The sequence below is a fragment of the Scardinius erythrophthalmus genome, assembly GCF_964197995.2.
Source record: "Scardinius erythrophthalmus genome assembly, chromosome: 1".
Lineage (NCBI taxonomy): Eukaryota > Metazoa > Chordata > Actinopteri > Cypriniformes > Leuciscidae > Scardinius > Scardinius erythrophthalmus.
The window spans coordinates 69,606,849-69,627,322 of record NC_138221.1 but is presented as its reverse complement, the minus strand read 5'-3'; the positions used below and the strand labels follow the sequence as shown (position 1 = coordinate 69,627,322).

The window sequence follows — 20,474 nt, the reverse complement described above, 5'->3', positions numbered from 1 at the left end:
CGTTGGATTGCGAACAGTAGGCAACGATCCACACTCTAGGATTAACTTTGACCCTCGTTAACAGTCAGTCAGAAAATGAATCTCGTATTTAGGACGTTTAAGTGGTGCCTTTTCTTCATAAATAAAATCCATCCGCTGCGTTTTCAGTGGCTCTGATGTCAGTGAAGACTAGTATGTCCATTCTTACATCCCACAACACACTTCTTAGGAGACATTACCGGCTGTCGTTGAAACAATGGAGGATGCAGATCACCGAGGGCGGGGTCTATGCCAAAACCAGATGTCAATCAAATCACGTCGGCGGGGCTTAGCTCATTTCTACGTCACAGTGAGGAAAATCTAGAACAGCTCGTTCTGAGACAGTGCTTATGATTTATTGAGATAGTAAAAAAACTACTGGGTGGATTTTTATCATTCTAGGGTGGTTTTGCTCACACACTGCCAACACACATTTATGTTCAAACACCATGTAAAAGTGAATTTTGCATAATAGGTGCCCTTTAAATAAAATATCTCGCTTGGCATTGAACTTAATAATTTTACAGGTATTATTTATGCTCTAACAGCAACATTACACACTAACTAAAGTTTGAAAAATGGGATCACGAAAAACAGGACCTTTAAAAAAAAATTTCTAAAACTTAAACTTCATAACTTTTTTAAACTTTACTTTAACAACTTTGTTTTACTTCTTTACTAATCTGAGAAGTGTACCCTTTTAGTACCCTGATAGTTTGCAGTGCATTAAGTAATGTAAACAAATGCAACTTTTGATTTTAATAATTATTAGTCAATAAAAAAGATCAATAAATGATGCAGAAGTGCAGTTCATTATTAGTTCATGTGAACTAATATAGTTAAATAATGTATGAAACCTTATTGTAAATTGTTACCGAAATTACAAATGGCAAATTTGCGAGATGTGTCTCGAACGAAGGGATTAGGGGACTGTCCGAGGTGTTGAAATAAAAAACGGTCTGTTTTCTCTCCTTTTTTCTTTTTTTTCTTTTACCTAAATGATAACTATTGGATTATAATAACTCACCAATTATAATCCTCTCCTCTGTCAAATTTGCCATCGACAATTCCATGCTGTTTTGCTTGGGTTTAACACTAGAACTCCCAAGACGGTCATTTTGACCGTTTTTAAATTTTACAATGTAATAACTTTGTTAAAATAAAATAAATGTGGCTGTAGGACTCTGACTTTTCCTAAATATGTGTATATTTTATTCTGACACTGTTATTTTATTAAAATCATAAAACACACAACAGTTCTGACTATTTCTACCTAGAATGACCATAACGGTCATTTTGACCGCACGCGTTATAGATATCATAAGTCCGCTACATTGCAAGTTTCGCAGAGGGACTTTATCATACGACTGGCGAGCGAACTTCACTCCGACCACATGGAATCAAAAGCCATACAACTGGAGGAACTGCAAACAAAATAAAACCAAGGAGACATGTGCCAAATGTCACAAAGTGTGTGTGAGCTGCACGCGAAAGGCGGTGTTTACCTTTGTGGAATGTGCGTAAGCGTCAATGATGCGGGATGTTTGCGCCGTTCAAATTGGCAGTTAACCTGATTTTGTTCGTTAATATTTTTTGTTCACTGAAACTAATCGTTCTGAAGCAGTTCGTTTTCTTGTTTAGCTAATGTTCATGTTTTTTTCTTAGCCTGTTTGTGTGTGTGTACATTTTCACATACATTTGAATTAAAATTGTGTGTCCTGTTTATCACCTATCATTGCAGATCCATTTATTTTTAGATTTTGTATTGATTATTGAACTTATTTACAAACAGGGCTGTACAACGGTATGAAGCTTTGACGTTTCCTAACTTTTGCGCATGTCTATTCACGTGGTGAGTGCGGTGAAAAAAAAAATATTATTTTGACGCAAAATGTTCCTCAAATAGAGGCAGCGGCTGTCTTGGGCAATCTTTCTTTTGTGCTTGTTTTAAGGGCTATGACGACAGGAATTAAAAGCTCCATTGGAAAAGAGAAGGTTAACATGTACAATAGATATTACATGACGAAAATGAGGTTCAGTACGGCCATATGAACGTCAAAGTATGAACGGTCAGAATGACCGCTATGGTCGTTCTAGTAGTTATGGAATTCCGGTAGTTCTAGTGTTAATGATAATATAAGAGTCCTAAACCACATACAGGGACAAAAGCATGACAGACTTCGACGTGCAATTTCGAGAACACTATAGGGGACGAGCATGTTCTTTTCACCTGTTTGGACACTTTACACATGTTTGCACTGCCTGTTTGTTTACACGTTCATAATGTGCGTTTTGTCCTACTCAAAACACACATTTTCTACGCCCATTTTTGTTAAGATAAACACACGTCAAAAAACGTGCGTTTTCGGTGACCCCAAAGCGCACGTCGAGAACATGCGTTTTAAATAGCAGATCACACATCAAGAACGCGCGTTTTGATGACCACAAAGTGCACGTTAAGAACGCACGCTTTTATGGCAAATCGCGCATCAGGGACGTGCGTTTGGCTGTCGAAACGCATGCTTTTGACGTGTCAGTGTGCAATCAGACGCCTGACCAGGCGTTTTTGAATACTTTGGCTTGCCATAGTGCACGGCTCGAGCACGCTCGTAACTGTGCACTCAGACAAAGACGAGACAAAACCGAGAGTGTCAGAGCTCTGTCACAAAACCAATAATTGAACTAGACAGAAGTGACAGAACCCTGACACTTTGTTGTTTATGATGGGATAATTCTCGAGTTTCAGTCTGAATTCAGCCAGAGAAAGCGCGCACTTCGGTTCAGCGATGACTAATCTGAACGCCACTGATTGGCCATCACACTCAAACTCAACAGAAACGTGTGTGATTGGTTATACATGATTAAAAATGCTTTGTCACAGTTTTTAATAAATGTGATAAGTGAAACTGTTTGAGGGCAAATGCTTGGATGGGTGAAAAAAAGAAGAAAAGTCTGAAAATTGCTTTCCAAAACAACAATTGTGGCTGTTCATGCGTTTATGTCTAGGATTGTTGTTGATCTTTAACCCTCTGGGGTCTGAGGTGTTTTTGGGGCCCTAGAGATGTTTTGACATGACCTGACATTTGTGCTTATTTCAGCTACTTACAACATACTATTGGCCAACATGTAATTTTGTTGTATTCAGCACAAACTCTGCTACAATAATATGTAAGCAAAATGGATGTACATGTTTGCATTTTATAGAAAAAAAAAAATTATGCGTGGTTAGTATGTTTTGGGAAAAACATTGTTACTGCAATAAGGCCATTTTACACATACTGAATAGTTGTCCACAAGATTTTTTTTCTACAAAATGATGTGAAAATCATTCTGACCACTCTTTCACAAACAACATAACGTTTTTAATTTTGCATGTCAGTTTTTGTGTCAGCACTGCTGTATGCGTCGGTCCATGAATATTAATGTGATTCACACCAGGGGTGTGACTAAAGACACTCCCCCATGGCTAATGGGCCATCAAGGTGCTGTGAGGCAGCCTGAACAAAGAATGATGAACTAAGAATGATTCACTGATGAATAAAAAGTTAAAAAGAACAGCATTTTTTCAAAATAGAAATATTTTCTAACACTGGAAAGACTTTAAGTTATTACTATTACTTAATACATCTTTTCCAAAAAAATAAAGAAAAAAAGACCAAACTTTTTTATTTATTTTTTTATTCAAAGAATCCTGAAAAAGCTATCACAGCTTATAAAAAAATATATTAAGCAGCACAACGGTTTCCAACACCGATTTAAAAATCATTGCCGTTTTCTGTGACACACCACAGAGCTCTGTTATAAGTTGCTCCATAAACTCTTTATGGGACAAGTTACCATGTAGCTCTTTGTGCACAATGAAAGAGTTGGTGGAAGCAATGTCCAAGAAGTGTAGAAAAATCTTACTGTACCACTTCATGGTTATGTGCTGTGTTGTGTAGTACTGTAACAGCTGATCAGACAGGTCAACACCCCCCATGTGTTTGTTGTAGGCAGTCACAGGTGCAGGACATGGAAATGTCTTTGTCCTCCATGTATCTTGTGTTTTTCACCCTCCTCTGCACAGTGTCCCCTGTATAAGCAGAATGGATGGTTTTTGTCATTTCACACAAGAATAGGTAGGCTACTTTTATATTATGACGATGTAAACAATCGTCACCGCGAGTATCTGTTGATGGGTATCCCCACGCATTTAGTGACACGCAATGAACGGATCGTTCGCGAACGACACACATCACTACATTTCAAACATTTACACCTGTATTCACAAACATCTGTGCATAAGGCAGTATTGAAGCGTGTCATAGGCTAACCAAAACCGAACATTTATATAAAAATCTAATGTAGACAGTATCACATATTTTACCGGAGGCTGAAATATATTTGCACTAAATCACATTATATAACCTAAGCAGATATTCACAAACAAGCTACATTACGCATAAGGAAATATTTTAGCATTATAATCAGTGTCATAAGCTAATCAAAACTGAGTGAAATATATATGAAGTATATAGCCTATATACATTTAGCACTGAAAGGTTGCCTACCAGTCTAGTTCACATTTCAACATGTTTCTGTATATTTATAGATGCATAGCCTATATACATGTACGATATTAGGCTTAGTTCATGTTTTTACTCCAAACTCATTTCATAACATACATTTTAATCTGGCACGACCAGTTTAACATGTCTTACCTTAAAAATCTTCTCATCTTCAAATCGCGCTCTTCTGAGGTAAATCCAAGGTAAACAGCACAGCACAGCACAAACACAGTCATCCAAACTCGATGAAAAGCAGAGAGGAGTAAGTTACCGAAGTCTCTGGTTCTTTGTTTTGAGGTGATGAGGGAGGTTTACAGGTCTGCGTTCTGCCGCGTGGATCATTTGCATGTCAATCGCTCGTGCGCGCGTGGGTGTGGTCACATTATAGTTAATTAGGACGCGTTTGAGAAACTGTACATGCCGCTGCTTTCTTACGGATTACTTAAACAGAGAATATTTGCTTTTTTATATAATTTACATATTTTAAAAATAGAGACTCCAAGCGTTGTATAGACATGTGTTTTAAGTCTGTGTGACAAACATTCGCTGAGTTACAGGTCATTTTCTGTCATGTTTCAGAATGAGTTTCACATTGAGAGAGAGGGCAGAACGCGCATCAGGTTTATTTTTCTGGTGATCGGTGTAAGATGGAGGTCTCTTAAAGAGTATGTTGGGAAATGAAGGAGGAAGTTCCAGTACTATGTCTTTGTGAGATTTCTACAGCTTCTATAGTATCAGAGTCTATACATTATTTTCTCAACACATTCTCACTAACAACTCATCTGGATGCTTTGTCAGGACTGCTTGGTGTCACTTTTTAACACACTGGGACCCCTTCAGTGTTCAAAAACTATTAAAAACTCAGTCTCTCTCACATACACACAAGCCAGGATGATTCTTACTGGTCCACTTACTTGAGTTTGTCCAGTGTGCAGTCTGGATGGTTCATTGTATCAGAGAGCAGCTTCACTCCTGATTCTCCTGGGTGATTGTAGCTCAGATCCAGCTCTCTCAGGTGTGAAGGGTTTGAACTCAGAGCTGAAGCCAGAGCAGCACAACCTTCCTCTGTCACCAAGCACTGAGACAATCTAAACAACAATAAGTGTTCATGTCAGTGTGCTTCATTTTTAGAGAATATACACAACAATAAACAACACGGCTCTTCAAACCATCAATTATCTTTACAAGGACCTCTGATTGATAACAATTAGTGATGTTGAGATTACCCAATTTCAAAATTGGCCGTGATTACAATGGTCACGTTATTAAACAGTAAGAATTTGGAAGCTATGTTTGAAAATAAATAAATAAATAAATAATTTAGTCTTTCAGACTTGTGTGTGGCTTGACTCTGCAGTGGCGGAGCCAGGACTTTTTCATAGGGGTGCAAGGGCCAGCAACCAGTCTGGGGTGGCACAGAAATCTTAATTATTAATCATCTCAGTATCTGTGCATCTCTGCACCTGAACTGATCATCTCTGCATCTGTGCATCTCTTAACCTGAACTGATCATCTCTGCATCTGTGCATTTCTGCACCTGAACTGATCAGCTCTGCATCTGTGCATCTCTGCACCTGAACTAATCATCTCAGTATCTGTGCATCTCTGCACCTGAACTGATCGCTGTACTTCTAGATTGTTACAAACACTACCTTTGAAAATCCTCCCGTCTGCCACAGGTCTCCCTCATCTGAGTATTAACAGTATTAACCCTCTGAGGTTGGCAAACGCGCCGGCGCGTTTTGCTGGATTTTCTCCACATTGTAGCACTATAAACTTAAATTACTCCGTCATTTATGGTCATACAGAAAAAAGAAATATAAAAAAAGAATCTGTGATATTTCTACTTTTGTATGTGTCCACTTACAATCAAATCAAAACATTGTGCTTTTGTAAAATAAAGAATATAAACAGGGTGTGCGTTCTGCCTCTCCGTCGCGGTGAACTTTTTTTTCTTGAGCACGTCTATAAACTGAAACAAAACTCAGCGAATACTTGTCACACATTTATGAGCCATACACCTTTATAAACATTTAAGTGTGTACTTTTAAATGATCGGGTTCAAAACGAAAACAAATATTTTCTGTTTAAGTAATTTGTATAAAACCAACAAGATGTCCAGCTTCTCAAACGCTTGCTCATTACAGTTAATTTGGCCACGCCCACTCGCGCAAAAGATATTCACATGCAAATCTCCACATGGAACGCGAACGCGCTCGTTACCTCAACAACAAAACACCAAAACACTTCACTTCACTTTTCGTCGAGTTTGAAAGACGCGCCTGAGCTTACATTGGATTTAGGCTACCTCAGAAGAAGAAGAACGCAATTTGAAGACAAGAAAGATTTAAGGTAAGAAATTCTTACATGTTTGTTATTGTTGCATAAATGTCACGTTGCAGTTGAACTGTTGCTAGATATATGGGGAATATTATAATATTTAGACCCGTGTTTACTGTTAGGCCTACTGTGTTTGTGGATATCTGGTCAAACGTAGATATGTATATGGTAACCATAATGTTTTATATTTGAGCGCGATCGCGTTTGAATGTATCAGATTTTGCAGCGCGATCGCGTTTGAATGTATCATTTGAAAATTTGAAAAGCAAAACACACCAAACGGCTTCATGTTTTTACTATTATCTCATTTCATATCATCATAATGAATGGAAACATTTGAAGTAACATGATAATCAATATATTTTTCTCTAGCTTGGTTGTTACTGAAATATTTTTATTATTATTTTACCCAGCACTGCGCATAGCCTATGCCTACAAGGCACAACAAACCTGGTGTTCATTTACTATATATTGTTGGAAACATTTTGTGTGTGTGTGTGTGTGTGTGTGTATTTTGTGAACTTTAAAAAGCAATTTTAACCAGAAAAATCTAAAATTTATTTCCAAAATTGTGCAGACCTTTCTCTTGATATCAGTATGTTCACTTTTTTTTCAGGGCCCAGATGAGTCCTGCCGACTTCAACATTCACATGAGTCTCTGGAACATGAACATGGTAAAGTGAAAATCAAACACCTTGGAAATTGAAGGTATGTACAATGTTTTTAGGAATGGCACAAAGGTCTCTGTCTTTCAATAAGTGCTTTTTTTCCATTTGTTGTATCTATTTGGATTATGTTGTGTAAATAAATCCAAACAATTTAAAAGCCATTCTTTTTTAAATCTCCTCATTCACAGTATTGTGCAAGGTTGCTCAGAATGAAAGGGGCCTGATAGCTCCTAATAGGGCCGTTAGGGGAGGTTCTTTGTCTTTCTCAGGTGAGAAAAGCCTTACATATTAATGAGGTGATCCGCCCCTTCGCATAAGGCTTATTCACACAAAACACGTCGTAAAAATTTTTAATCAATATATTGTCTTCTCTGAATGAGCAGTCAGGGTGATTTTCACATAGTTTTGCAGCAAATATTCTAGGCTACGTCATACAATTTTCAAAAGTCTTGTGAAGAAATAATCAGTAGGGGTTTCATGACCTTATTTCAGTGAGAATTGTTTTTGGTATTTTCACAAACCACGCATAAATGTCATTATCTCAAAACTACAAACTTTTACATACATGCTGTTGATATATTTTTGTAGCAGAGTTTGTGCTGAATACAGTGTAATTAGACTTTAGCCATGAAAATGTCACAAGTAACAGAAATAACCAGAAATGTCAGAGCATGTCAGAACACCTCCAGGGCCCAGAAAACAGCTCAGACCTCAGAGGGTTAACTGAGTATTGACTACAAATCCCAGAACTCGCATACCTGGACTGATTGCACAAACACCTGTTCCCTGTTTCATGGACTATTTAAGCTCTGAGCAGGCTAGGCTAAGTGCAAAGTCTTGTTTGCCAGTTTTGTTTTCTCACAACTGATCAATTCATCGATTTAGCGATCCGTATTGACTATCTCATTCGCTCTCGGAGAACAAACAGATTCTCTAACCCTCTGCACTAAGCAAACTTCCCTATGGATGACACTGACCCCATGCAGGATGAACTCGTCTGTCCAGAGAGGAGCAAGAACGCTGCATCAGGGAATATCTATGTCTGTATTGCAGTCAAGCAGGACATCTGAGAGCAAACTGCCCAACTTGATCACAACAGTATACTCTGAGGATGAGTACTAGGGATGGAGAAACAAAGCTTCTTGAATCTTTGAAGCATTTCTTTGATTGTTTCAGAAAAAGATTCGAAGAAAATCTATTACAGAAATGATAAGATTTGTTTAACATGTTCAGGCAGAATTTGTAGCAGCATGATCATTTAAATGTGATTTCTCTTAATTGCATTTACACTCGTAGGTAAGACACTTGCGATTGCATTTTCATTAAATGTCAATGAATGTAGAAAAATTCAATGTGCAAATTGCCGTCCCGCCCTGTCAATCACTGCATCAAGGCGGAGCTCGGCAACAGGTAAATATAGGCAAATGTTCATGTGGGAGCGTGCAGACGTTAGTGCAGAGAGGAGACCCTGAAGCGGAATGAATGATCATTGTCAGAAGAACCGAGTGGTGCTGTAAAAGAGGTTTATGTTTTAAAGAAAAACGTCCATTGGACAAGCTAGATATTGTGGGGAGCATACAAATGCCTGTATGGAGCAGAAATTAAACATTAAAGGAGAACTCCGGTCAATTTTTAACATTGAGCTCATTTTTTTGTACATTTGGAGTGCTGTCAATACAGAGAACAACGACAAAAATCGGTGTTGCCTACACCGAGTTATTCTATTTTTAAAATTTGCACCCTGTTGACTTCAATGGGGCAAGTACTAAACCTGCTTTTAGCCTCTTAACATCCTTGATGTGTCATTACAAGTGCACAGAAAATGTGAGTGATTCCTTCTGAGTGAACACGAGTGAATCTGACTGCAGTAGATGTGAAAGATATGTATAAAAATGATGTTATTTAAGCCAGCGCACATACCTGTGTTTACATGCTGTTTTCGGTGGAAGACCAAAGTAGTCGATTGCCGAGTTCACGCGCATAGGTTTAGTTACCTATGATCACGCGCGTGTTTATATACTGAGTGCATCTATTTTGGATTATATTAAGACAGTCCATGTTATATTGAGAGGATATTGCATTCTTATATGGTTACACGTGAGTTTCGTGTTGATTGACTGTTGGAACATCGCCTTGCAATCAATATGGATTACAAAAGACTTTTCTGGTCATTGGTCTTTTTGCGTTTTCTGGAGAACGTTTTTGGTCTGCCAACTGGATATGATCTCCCGGATAATTTGCGACTTGTATATCCAAGGGATCTTCTGCTGCAGCTGCAATTCCACCCTCACAGGTTATTGTTACAGAAAGGATTCCAGAGGAAATAACACATAAGAGATCTACCCAGAGGGATTCTTCTCAAATAAAGAAGGTAACGAGAAGGGGGAAGAAAAAGGGAGGAATACGAGCTAGACTTAAGCGGGAGAAATGTAAACATCGATCGCACCCATCAGTCATTATGGCTAACGTCCGCTCTCTTCGCAACAAAATTGATGAACTGCAAGCTAACGTGAACTATATGCATCAGTATAGGACTGCTTCCATTTTAGCATTTACTGAAACATGGCTAAATAAGAACGATAATGATGACTCTTTATGTATAGATGGCTTTGGAACTCCCTTGAGACTTGACCGGGACAGTGAGTCTACGGGTAAACAGCTTGGAGGCGGTGTTTGTTTTTATGTGAATGCACGCTGGTGCCCAACGATTGTTGTAAGGGAGAAGTTGTGCACCTCTGACATTGAACTTTTGGCTGTATCTTTACGCCCTTTTTATTTGCCCAGGGAATTTCCGCAGCTTTTTTTTATATTGGTTTATATACACCCGAGAGCAAATGCTGCCACAGCCATAGAGCATATTAAGAATACCTTAGATAGACTGGAATTAATATCTCCAGATTCTCCCAAATTCATTCTGGGTGATTTTAATCACTGTGAGGTAGAAAAACCTCTGAAAGGTTTCCAACAGTATGTTACATGTACTACTCGTCTGGGGAAAATACTAGATAAATGCTATGGCTCAATTTTAGGTGCATATAAATCTATTGCTCTCCCACCACTGGGCTCTTCTGATCACTACTCTGTATTACTCGCACCAGCCTATTTGCCAGTCATTAGGAGGACAGAGAAGGTTGTAAAGGTTATTAAACAATGGACTAATGACAGCATCGATAGATTAAAGGGATGCTTTGAAATAACTGATTGGAATATGCTCATAGCTTCGTCAAGTGATATTAATGAGCAAGGGGACATAGTGACATCATATATCTCCTTTTGTGTGGATAACATCATTCCCACTAAGACGGTTACCATCTTTCCCAATAATAAGCCCTGGGTAACCAAAGAACTCAAGGAAATTTTAAATAAGAAAAATAGTTTTTTACACTGGTTCTGAGTTTGAGAAAAAGGAAGTTAATAGAGAGGTTAAACGTGCCATTAAATCTGCTAAATTGAGATATAAAAACAAGATTGAGCAAACATTTACTCAGGGGAACCTACATACAGCCTGGCAGGGTCTTAAGAGTATGGCGGCAGTTAATATTGCTCCCACTGCCCGTAAGCACATTCAGGTTGCAGGTAGCAGTTCAACATCTCTTGCTAATGACCTAAATTCTTTTTACACCAGATTTGAGATTGATAATACCACTCAAGTGGAAACAATAACTTCTACTTTAAAATCAGGTGATTCTGCCTTCACTATAAGTATAGAGGAGGTGGTGCAAGCTTTTAAAAAGACCAAAGTTAAGTCTGCACCTGGGCCAGATAATATGGCCGAACCTTAAAATTTTGTGCGGAACAGTTGGGGGGGGGGGGGGGGGGTTGTGTTTCAGACCTTGTTTCAGAACTCCATGGCTAGTGGTGTAGTCCCTCACTTATGGAAACATTCCACAGTTATTCCAATACCTAAAAAGAGTTCCATAAAAGCCCTAAACGATCTGAGGCCTGTTGCACTCACCTCTCTTGTGATTAAGGCATTGGAGAGGATTATTAAAAACTATATTACTAAAGTAACCGACTCACAGTTGGATCCACTTCAGTTCGCCTATCGCACGGGTAGAGGGGTTGATGATGCAAAGGTATTTATTACAGACCTTGTTCATAAGCATCTTGAGTCTCCTAATACCGCAGCCAGAATTTTGTTCGCTGATTTTTCTTCGGCATTCAATACCTTACAGCCACATATTCTCGCTGAGAAACTTATTAGTCGTTTTCATCTGGAGGACCAATTGATTTTATGGATAATTGATTTTTTGACCAATAGGTCTCAAAGAGTGCTGGTCAATAACATCTTTTCTGACCTCCTATTTACTTCAACTGGCTCTCCCCAGGGTTGTATCCTTTCACCACTGCTCTTCATTTTGTATACTGATGATTGCAGATCTAACCTACCTGATTGTCATCTAATTAAGTTTGCTGATGACACCGTTTTACTGTCTCTGCTCTCAGGCCCTTCACAGCATCATGGCCCAACACTTCAGAAATTTGTTGAGTGGTGTGACATCTCTTGTTTGGAAATTAATGTGAATAAGACCAAAGAGATGGTGGTAATCTTTTCTAATAAGCAGAGGCAGATGGCTATGGCAGCCCCTACTGTTATTCATGGAAAACCAATTGAGATTGTTAAGGAGTACAAGTACCTGGGGACAATTTTTGATAGCCTGTTTAACCCTTGTGCATCCTTGAGGACATTTTTGGCTTTTTCAGTTTTGTTTTTTTGATCACTTTGCCTGTGTTAATGCTAACTGCATAAAATTTGGCAAGGGTGTGTATTTTTATTGGAATTTTACTATTTCATCATCATTTTCTTTAAAAAATCTATTTTGCACTAGTTACACAAAATACTTCCTCTCAGGACCTTAAGGACAAAAATGTCCCCATTGAAACCCATTAACACTGCATTTTTTAATCCCTGTGCCGTTTAACTATAAAATGATGCAATCTTTTTTAATAGGCTTTCATTCTGTTGGCAAGGCTTCAAAATTGACATTTTTACCATTTTTTATCAGATGGTGCCATTTTTTCAGGTTAGGCCTATAAAGCAAATACTCGCTTTATTCCTGTTTTCTGCTTCGGCATATTATAGAGCCAACTGGATAAATTATGCAACGATAATTGTGTGGGTTTGTTGGTATGGATGTCTAAGTGTGGTTGGTATGTGTGTTATAAAAAAAAATGTGTTTGTGTGCATGTGTGTGCTTGTAATATTTGAGAGAGAAAAACTCAACTGCAAATCGAAAATCCAATCACTGTGTTCACCAGTGGAGTTTTGCTGGCATCCAATGGGGAAAGTCTGGTACTGCGCCCAAACAAAATCTTATTGAAAGCTCATTTTTTGAGATATCATCCTCAAATTTGGAACACAACCTGTTTAGATTTATGGCTTTGAATTTATATCAGTTTTAGAGTTCCAAATGTTTCATAAAATATATATTTTATATAAAATATTGATTATAATGTTCATAAATATTTTTCATAAACTTAAACTTCTATAACATTTTTTTGGTTGCACTTTTTTTCAATTTTTTCACTTCAACAACAATCTGCCAAGGGTCTTCTTTAAAATGAGACCAAACTTAAGTATTTGCTCCCAAGCATAACATTTTTATGAGAGTTTTTTGACTTGGACATTTTTGTCCCTTTTGGACCTATGAGTAAGTTTTTTTATTTTTTTTATGTTAACTGCATTAATTTTGGCACAGGTGTCTATTTTTATTGTAATTTTACTATTTCACCCCCATTTAATTTGAAAAAAAAAATGTTGCACTAGTTACACAAAATACTTATATATATTTTATATAAAATATTGATTATAATGTTCATAAATATTTTTCATAAACTTAAACTTCTATAAAAAAAATTTGGTTGCACGTTTTTCACTTTTTTCACTTCAACAACAATCTGCCAAGGGTCTTCTTTAAAATGAGACCAAACTTAAGTATTTGCTCCCAAGCATAAGATTTTTATGAGAGTTTTTTGACTTGGACATTTTTGTCCCTTTTGGACCTATGAGTAAGTTTTTGTTTTTTTGTTTCTGTTAACTGCATGAATTTTGAGCTATTATAGAGCCAGTTGGATAAATTATGCAATGATAATTGTGTGGGTGTGTTGGTATGGATGTCAGAGTGTGGTTGGTATGTGTGTTATATAAAAAAAAATTTGTTTGTGTGCATGTGTGTGTTTGTAGTATTGATAGAGAAAAACTCAACTGCAAATAACAAAGCCAATCGCTGTGTGACCAGAGGAGTTTTGCTGGGATCCAATGGGGAAAGTCTGGTACTGCGCCCAAACAAAATCTTACTGAAAGCTCATTTTTTGAGATATCAACCTCAAATTTGGAACACAACTTATTTAGATTTATGGCTTTGATTTTCTAGCCGTTTTAGAGTTCAACTTGTTTCATAAAATATATATTTTATATAAAATAATATTCATAAATAATTTTCATAAACTTAAACCTATATAACTTTTTTTTGGATTTACTTATAAAAAAATTTTAACTTCAGCAATAATCTGCCAAGGGTATTCTTTAAAATGATACCAAAGTTAAGTCTGTGCTCCCAAGCTTCAACTTTTTATGACCGTTTTTTGACATGGACATTTTTGTCCTCTTTGGACCTATGAGTAACTTTTTTAAATTGATGCACAAGGGTTAAATTTGCTTCTAATACAGAGGAGATATTGAGGACATTTCAGCAGCGGCAGTACCTTTTAAGGAAGCTTAATTCCTTTGGAGTTAGTAAGAACATTCTTATCATGTTCTACTACTCCTACATTGAAAGTGTCACTACATTTTCTATTGTCTGCTGGTTTCATTCTATTAGCCTTCATAATAGAAATAGTCTGGAGCGTACAGTTAAAGTCTGTTCAAAAATAATTGGACTCCCTATTAGGGCTCTTTCTACTGTAAGTGATCAACAAACATTGAGATTGGCTGGAAAGATTTTACAAGACACTTCACATGTCATGTTCTCTGTTTTTGAGTGGCTTTCTTCAGGGCGACGGCTTCGTTGCCCATGTTGTAGGACTCAAAGGAGGAAGGCAACTTTTGTTCCAAAATCAGTGCAGCTTTTAAACTCTCAACCATTACTGGCCCCCTGGGTTACCAAGTCGAAATCTTAGAGAATTTTTTTTTTTTTTTTGTACTCCGTATACATATAATTACGTATTTATTTATTCTTATTTATGGTATGGACTAGTTGTGTTTTTAAGGTATCCACTTGTAGTGGACTTTTATTAATATGTACTTTGTGTAGGCCCTACACTGTTATTATTTATTTAATGTTGATGTTTTTTATGTATATTGTTTACGTGACTCTACATGGCCTCAATAATTGCCCCTTGGGGACAAATAAAGTGTTATGAAATGAAATGAAATCTTCATTCATTCACACAGAGACGCAATTTAACCTGTTAACCGTTGCCAGTGCGCCCGCGCACTGAAGCGTTTTTTATTTATTTAATTCAAAATTACTATCAGATTTAATGTTATACCTTGACAAACTATACATAATTAAAAAGATATAATACTCAAGTTTCAGTATTTGACCACAATTGTATTCTGAGAAACTCATAGTGACAGTTATTTCTTAATTTGTGTCAGGAGTTATGCAATGAAAAAATGAGTCGATACCTTTAATATGAATTATGCGCGTCAGCCGCTTTCATTCATAAAAAACTCTGTGCTGTCGTCATGACAGCGATACACAAAACAACGTCCTTTAGGGCTTTTAGCTAAAAAATGTGCAGATTTGGAGAAATATTGATAGATTCTCATAGATGTACATCATATTTCTATAGACAGGAATAATATTTATTGAATTTATACCCAAATGCGTCGATGTAATCTTTATGAGCGTTTTGTACTCTGATACTGTGTTATAAATTCATACCAATAGCCTGAGGGCGCTATTATGCACAATAATAGTCCATATATGGAACATGAAGAAGAGCCATGATCATGTGACATTCCAGGACGTCACAGATACACACAAAGCTACAGAGATCGCGCTGTTACATGCAGATACAGACGTTTTGAAGATAATAAACATGTTTGCAATGATATTTGAGTTACCTGTGTTTTTCAAGCCATGCCAGGTATTTCCATAATAATAGATTATACTTATAATGTAATGCTAATCTATATAGACTGTCATTGTGCAGAATACCATACAATAGAATATTTTCTGTCTGATTTTTTTTTATCTGAAGCCAAATTAGATCACAGAAGATTATTTAAAATACTCACTTCCGTTATAAAAGTAAGTTTGGAGCACAAACATGGTTTTAATCTCATAAATTGTCGTGTATTGATGGTGTGCTAAGCTAACATGCTAGCTAGCCCAGGTGCACCTGCCACTAGCAGTTATACTTTTATAATTTTTTGAATGCTTACTGAACTGTTTCTTTATTCAAGAAATGCATTTGATACAGGATAAAATGTGAGGTTAACTTTGAGAAAAGAAATTAGGGACTGAAACCCTATGAATAGCCTGTGAATAGCCATTCGTTAGCAACTATAATGCAGACAAAAGAAAAGCATATTTAGAGCCATAACCAGGCTGGAGAGGTGTGAATGTGTGCAGGGGGAGACTGAGACTGAATGGGGCTCATCTGCACCACAAAACAATAGAGACAAAAGACTGCATAGATGGTTAGAAGAGGACAATAAACATCAGAAGCATTTTAGTGTCAAATCAAAATAAAGTAATTTGACATGGTCTTGAAAAACATTTAACTAAATACAGAGTTTTGGACTTATTATCTTCAGATTTTAAACATAAAATGTTTAGACATGTGGCTTTAGCTGTAGTGCATTTCTAGATTGCTACAGTGCCAACTTCAATTTTATTTTCATGAGAATATTTCATAAAAAAAATATTAGTACAAAGGATTCATGAACTGTATCTGTTTCAGTTTGGGTATGCCATTTCTGGGGATTTTTCAAAAGTGGGGTTGCAGCTTAACAGGTTAAATTTAAACTGTCTTTTTGCGAGCTGTGATAAACAGCGCACATCTCTGCGGCTGCCGTTCATTCATTCACAGAAACGCGATTAACTTGAGAAGGAAAAAAAACGTACTACATATTCGGATCCTCTCTCCTGCAATACCCGCACTCTGAGGTAGATTTTCCATTATTATTATTCCTCACAGCGCTGCCAGATGGTGTAAACAACATATGATTAAACTTGTGTTTTCTCGAGCTGATATGGGGGCGTTCACAGGTTTGCTTGGATTGCCTCAGTAATTTGCGTTTGAATAGCACGCGCTCTCCGTGGGCGGAGTCACATTACATTTGAATTAGCTCTAATGAGCTCGACTGGAATCGCTCTCTTTTAATACAGATTTCACAAGATGAGAATATTTGTTTTTTATATAAATTACCTCATTTAAAAGAAGAGAATTCAAGCTTCATGCCTGTGTGACTGTATGCCTGTTTGACTGAGTATTCGCTGAGTTACAGTTCATTTTCGGACGCGTTTCAGAATGGTCTTCACTGACAGAGAGAAGGCAGAACTCGCATCACGTTTATTTTTCTTTATTTGGCAAAAAGCACAACACTTTGTTTTTATTGTGAGTATACACAAAAATAATACACATTTAACAGAATCGATTGATGTATGAAACTTGCTTGTAATATCAAAGTCCACAGAGCAAAATTAATTTCTTTTGAACTGAACTGAAAAAAAGCGAGCTGGTATCGCCGGCGATACCGTCGACCCCAGGGGGTTAATAGGTTAAAAACTCCTTTTTTCCATTTTTGTAATATTGCACATCTTCAATCTTTTCTAGCTGATGCTGACACCTTAATTCATGCATCAATCGAATACAGTGTGTGTTCTCACATCGACCAGGCATTCTGCTCACATTACTCCTCTGCTCATCACAGGTTACCCGTGGCATCACGTATTCATTTATAGATATTACTTCTAACATTTAAGGCATTAAATGGTCTTGCACCTCCATATCCATCTGATCTACTTTACTCCTACCACCCTGCCCGGTCCCTTAGATCAGCTGAACTTGTTTTTTGTTTGTTTTTTTTGTCCACTGTAGGTGGAAGTTCATTTAGAGTTAATGCTCCTAAATTATGGAATCCACTACCCCTTACACTTCGTTATATCTCATCTATGGCTACCTTCAAGACTCAGCTAAAAACATATCTATTTAACATGTACTTTGGATAATGTGGCTATATGTATCCTTATGTGTATGTAATGTGTGTGTGGGTGTGTAAATGTATTGTAATGTACAATGTAAAGTGACCTTGAGCTACGAAAAGGCGCTATATACATAAAACTTCTAAGTACCTCAAAATGTTGAGTTGACAGTTTGGATTCTTCAGTCCAGCACTGAGCAGCTTCACTCCTGAATCCTGCAGGTCATTGTTACTCAGGTCCAGCTCTCTCAGGGAGGAGTTTGATGACTGTATAACTGAAGCCACAGTTTCACAGTGCTGATCAGTGAGATTACAGGCTGTTAATCTGAAAAAAGAGAGGACTCTTGTTAAAAGGTTATGATCAGTCAAGAGTGTGTTAATGATGGAGAAGCTTCTGAGCACTGGAGAGACGTTAGAGAGCGGGAAGGCCTGGGTTGCACTCTTACAGTGTAATTACTTTAGAAAGTACTGGGTAATATAAGGTAACTGCATGGGTTAAGGTTAGGTTTAGGGGTAGGTTAATGGTTAGTACCTAGTTAGTACCCAGTTATTGTAATTACTATTATAACATATTAATTTGTTTATGTATTAAGTACATAGTATGTACAAGAGGAAAAGGACTCTAAAATAAAGTGCTACCAAGGCCTGAAAACGGATGCCGAGGTTGCTTTGTTTCTGCTCGATATGCAAATAACATTGTTTTTGATGTTTTAAAGAACCAAGGTATGATGTTGTTGTTGCTGAAGCACAGCCGTTTCATACATTTTTACTCAAACTGTCTGATGTACCAGCTGTTAGATGTTGCGTGTGTACGGTAACCAGATTTCTCTTGGCGGTATACAAGATGGGATGGACAGGCAACCCCCCAAATATTTTTTATTTTTATCTATTTTTTTAATAAAAAGGATCATAAAGACATTGATTCTATTTAGTACTGCCCTGAAAAAGCTTTTTCACATAACAGATGTCCAATAGCCTAGTCCACAAGACAAAATACAAACACAAAATACAAGACAAATTACATAGGCTTGATTTTTAATATTGTGTGTCATTACCTGAATTATCGACAACTGTTTTTTTGTTTGTTTTTTGTAATGGTTGTTTTCATGAGTCCCTTGTTTGTCCTGAACAGTTAAACTGCCCAATGGTCTTTAGAAAAAATCCTCAGTTCCTGCACATTCTTTGCTTTTCCAGAACCTTCTACATATTTGACTCCTTACTAGCAGTGACTATAATTGTGAGATCCATTTTTTCACACTAGTGACAACTGAGGAACTCGTACATAAATATTACAAACGCTGCAGACATTTAGTGATGCTCAAGAAGGAAGCATCTGTTAAGAGCCAGGGGGTTAAACTTTTGAACTTGATCGTTCGTGTAAATTGTTCTTATTTTGTTTAAAAGTTAATTAATTCATTTAGTCCTGCCCTTCAGAGGCTAAATAAGATATTAGCATTTAAAAAATAATAATAATAATTAAACATCACAATTTAAAGCATTACCTTGCAGATTCTGAAAGATGTATAATAGGTAAATGTATGACTGCAACTATACATTGCAATCATTTTGTAAGGGTTAAAATATTCATTTAAGAGCTCAGTGTTGAGACCTTTCACCGGAATTTAATTGAGAGGCGACCTGACCAATCATAATGCAGATATCCGCCATTTTTGTCCAACAAACAAACCAAACCAGTTAGTAGATTAAAGTCTAGTGGACTTGAACTTGAAAAATGGTGTGTATTGATTTCTTTTTGCAGTTTTGATGTTCATTCATGTTTAATTTGTGCTATAACTAGAAGAGATAATCAGTTCACGTGCTGCTTGAACTGAGGCGCTACACATTAAAGTGTCAGTCATGTTTGAAATTACTGAGACATTATTTCACACCAAAAGTATCCTGCTCTGTCTTGTCTGTTGGCGCATTGTCAGTGTCCTCTTTGCTCTGCAAAATATTTTTTACTGTGTGAGAACATGATGTGCGGCATGAGAGCGGAATGGCTTGTCGGACGTAGCAACAGTAACTAAGAGGGGCGGGTCTTTGTTAAAGTTCAATTTCAAATTATTTAAATCTTTGTGGACTTGGCCGGACTCGACTCAGACTCGGGTGTTAAGGACTCTGACTCAAGTCCAACTCGGCCCTCTTTGGACTCGGACTTGGATTCGATTGTTAAGGACTTGGACTTGACTCTGACTCGACAAAGGTGGACCTAATTTTTCTATGCTCATAAATTATTATTTTCTATGCAGATTCACTTCCCTACAAAATCACCCCAATTATTCTAGACTGATTAAGTCTATTCAAATAGAGCATTCAAATCAACTGGTGAAACTGTTTATTTATATATTGCAATATATATAGGAGAAAAACTAAATATCGTAATGTACGTTTTTTCCAATATCATGCAGCCCTAATTCATACTATATATATCATATATTTTTAACGGTTGCGAAGGATATTCTAATTCAAATGTAGTGCCTCCTCGAAAGGTACACAATTGCGGACCCACCATGAGTGTTGTGTAAACAGTTATTTCAGCGTTTAATGGGAAACATTTTAAATGGCAACAGAAAACTAGGCAATCGGAGTGAAGAAGAGACCTTTTCATTATTAACTTTACTGTCCAAAAAGTCCATATAGAGAAAAAAAACTTGACAGTACTTGGCAATATAATATGAGGATGCGCAATGCAAGAGTCTTCATGTAAACAGGTTGCATGCAGCGTTCATCCAAATAATGAATCTA

At 37.1% G+C, this 20,474-nt stretch overlaps 1 protein-coding gene across 1 annotated transcript in view; it reads right to left on the bottom strand.

Annotated features, from left to right (window-relative positions):
• Window positions 1–20,474, bottom strand: part of LOC308696553 (NACHT, LRR and PYD domains-containing protein 3-like) — a gene marked incomplete at both ends in the record, with an annotated part of 65,156 nt that overhangs the window by 33,755 nt on the left and 10,927 nt on the right. Inside the window, 2 exons of the mRNA XM_081375352.1 lie at window positions 5,480–5,653; window positions 17,881–18,054. Of these exons, the coding sequence (XP_081231478.1) occupies window positions 5,480–5,653; window positions 17,881–18,054 (348 nt within the window). The remainder of the gene's footprint in view (window positions 1–5,479; window positions 5,654–17,880; window positions 18,055–20,474) is intronic.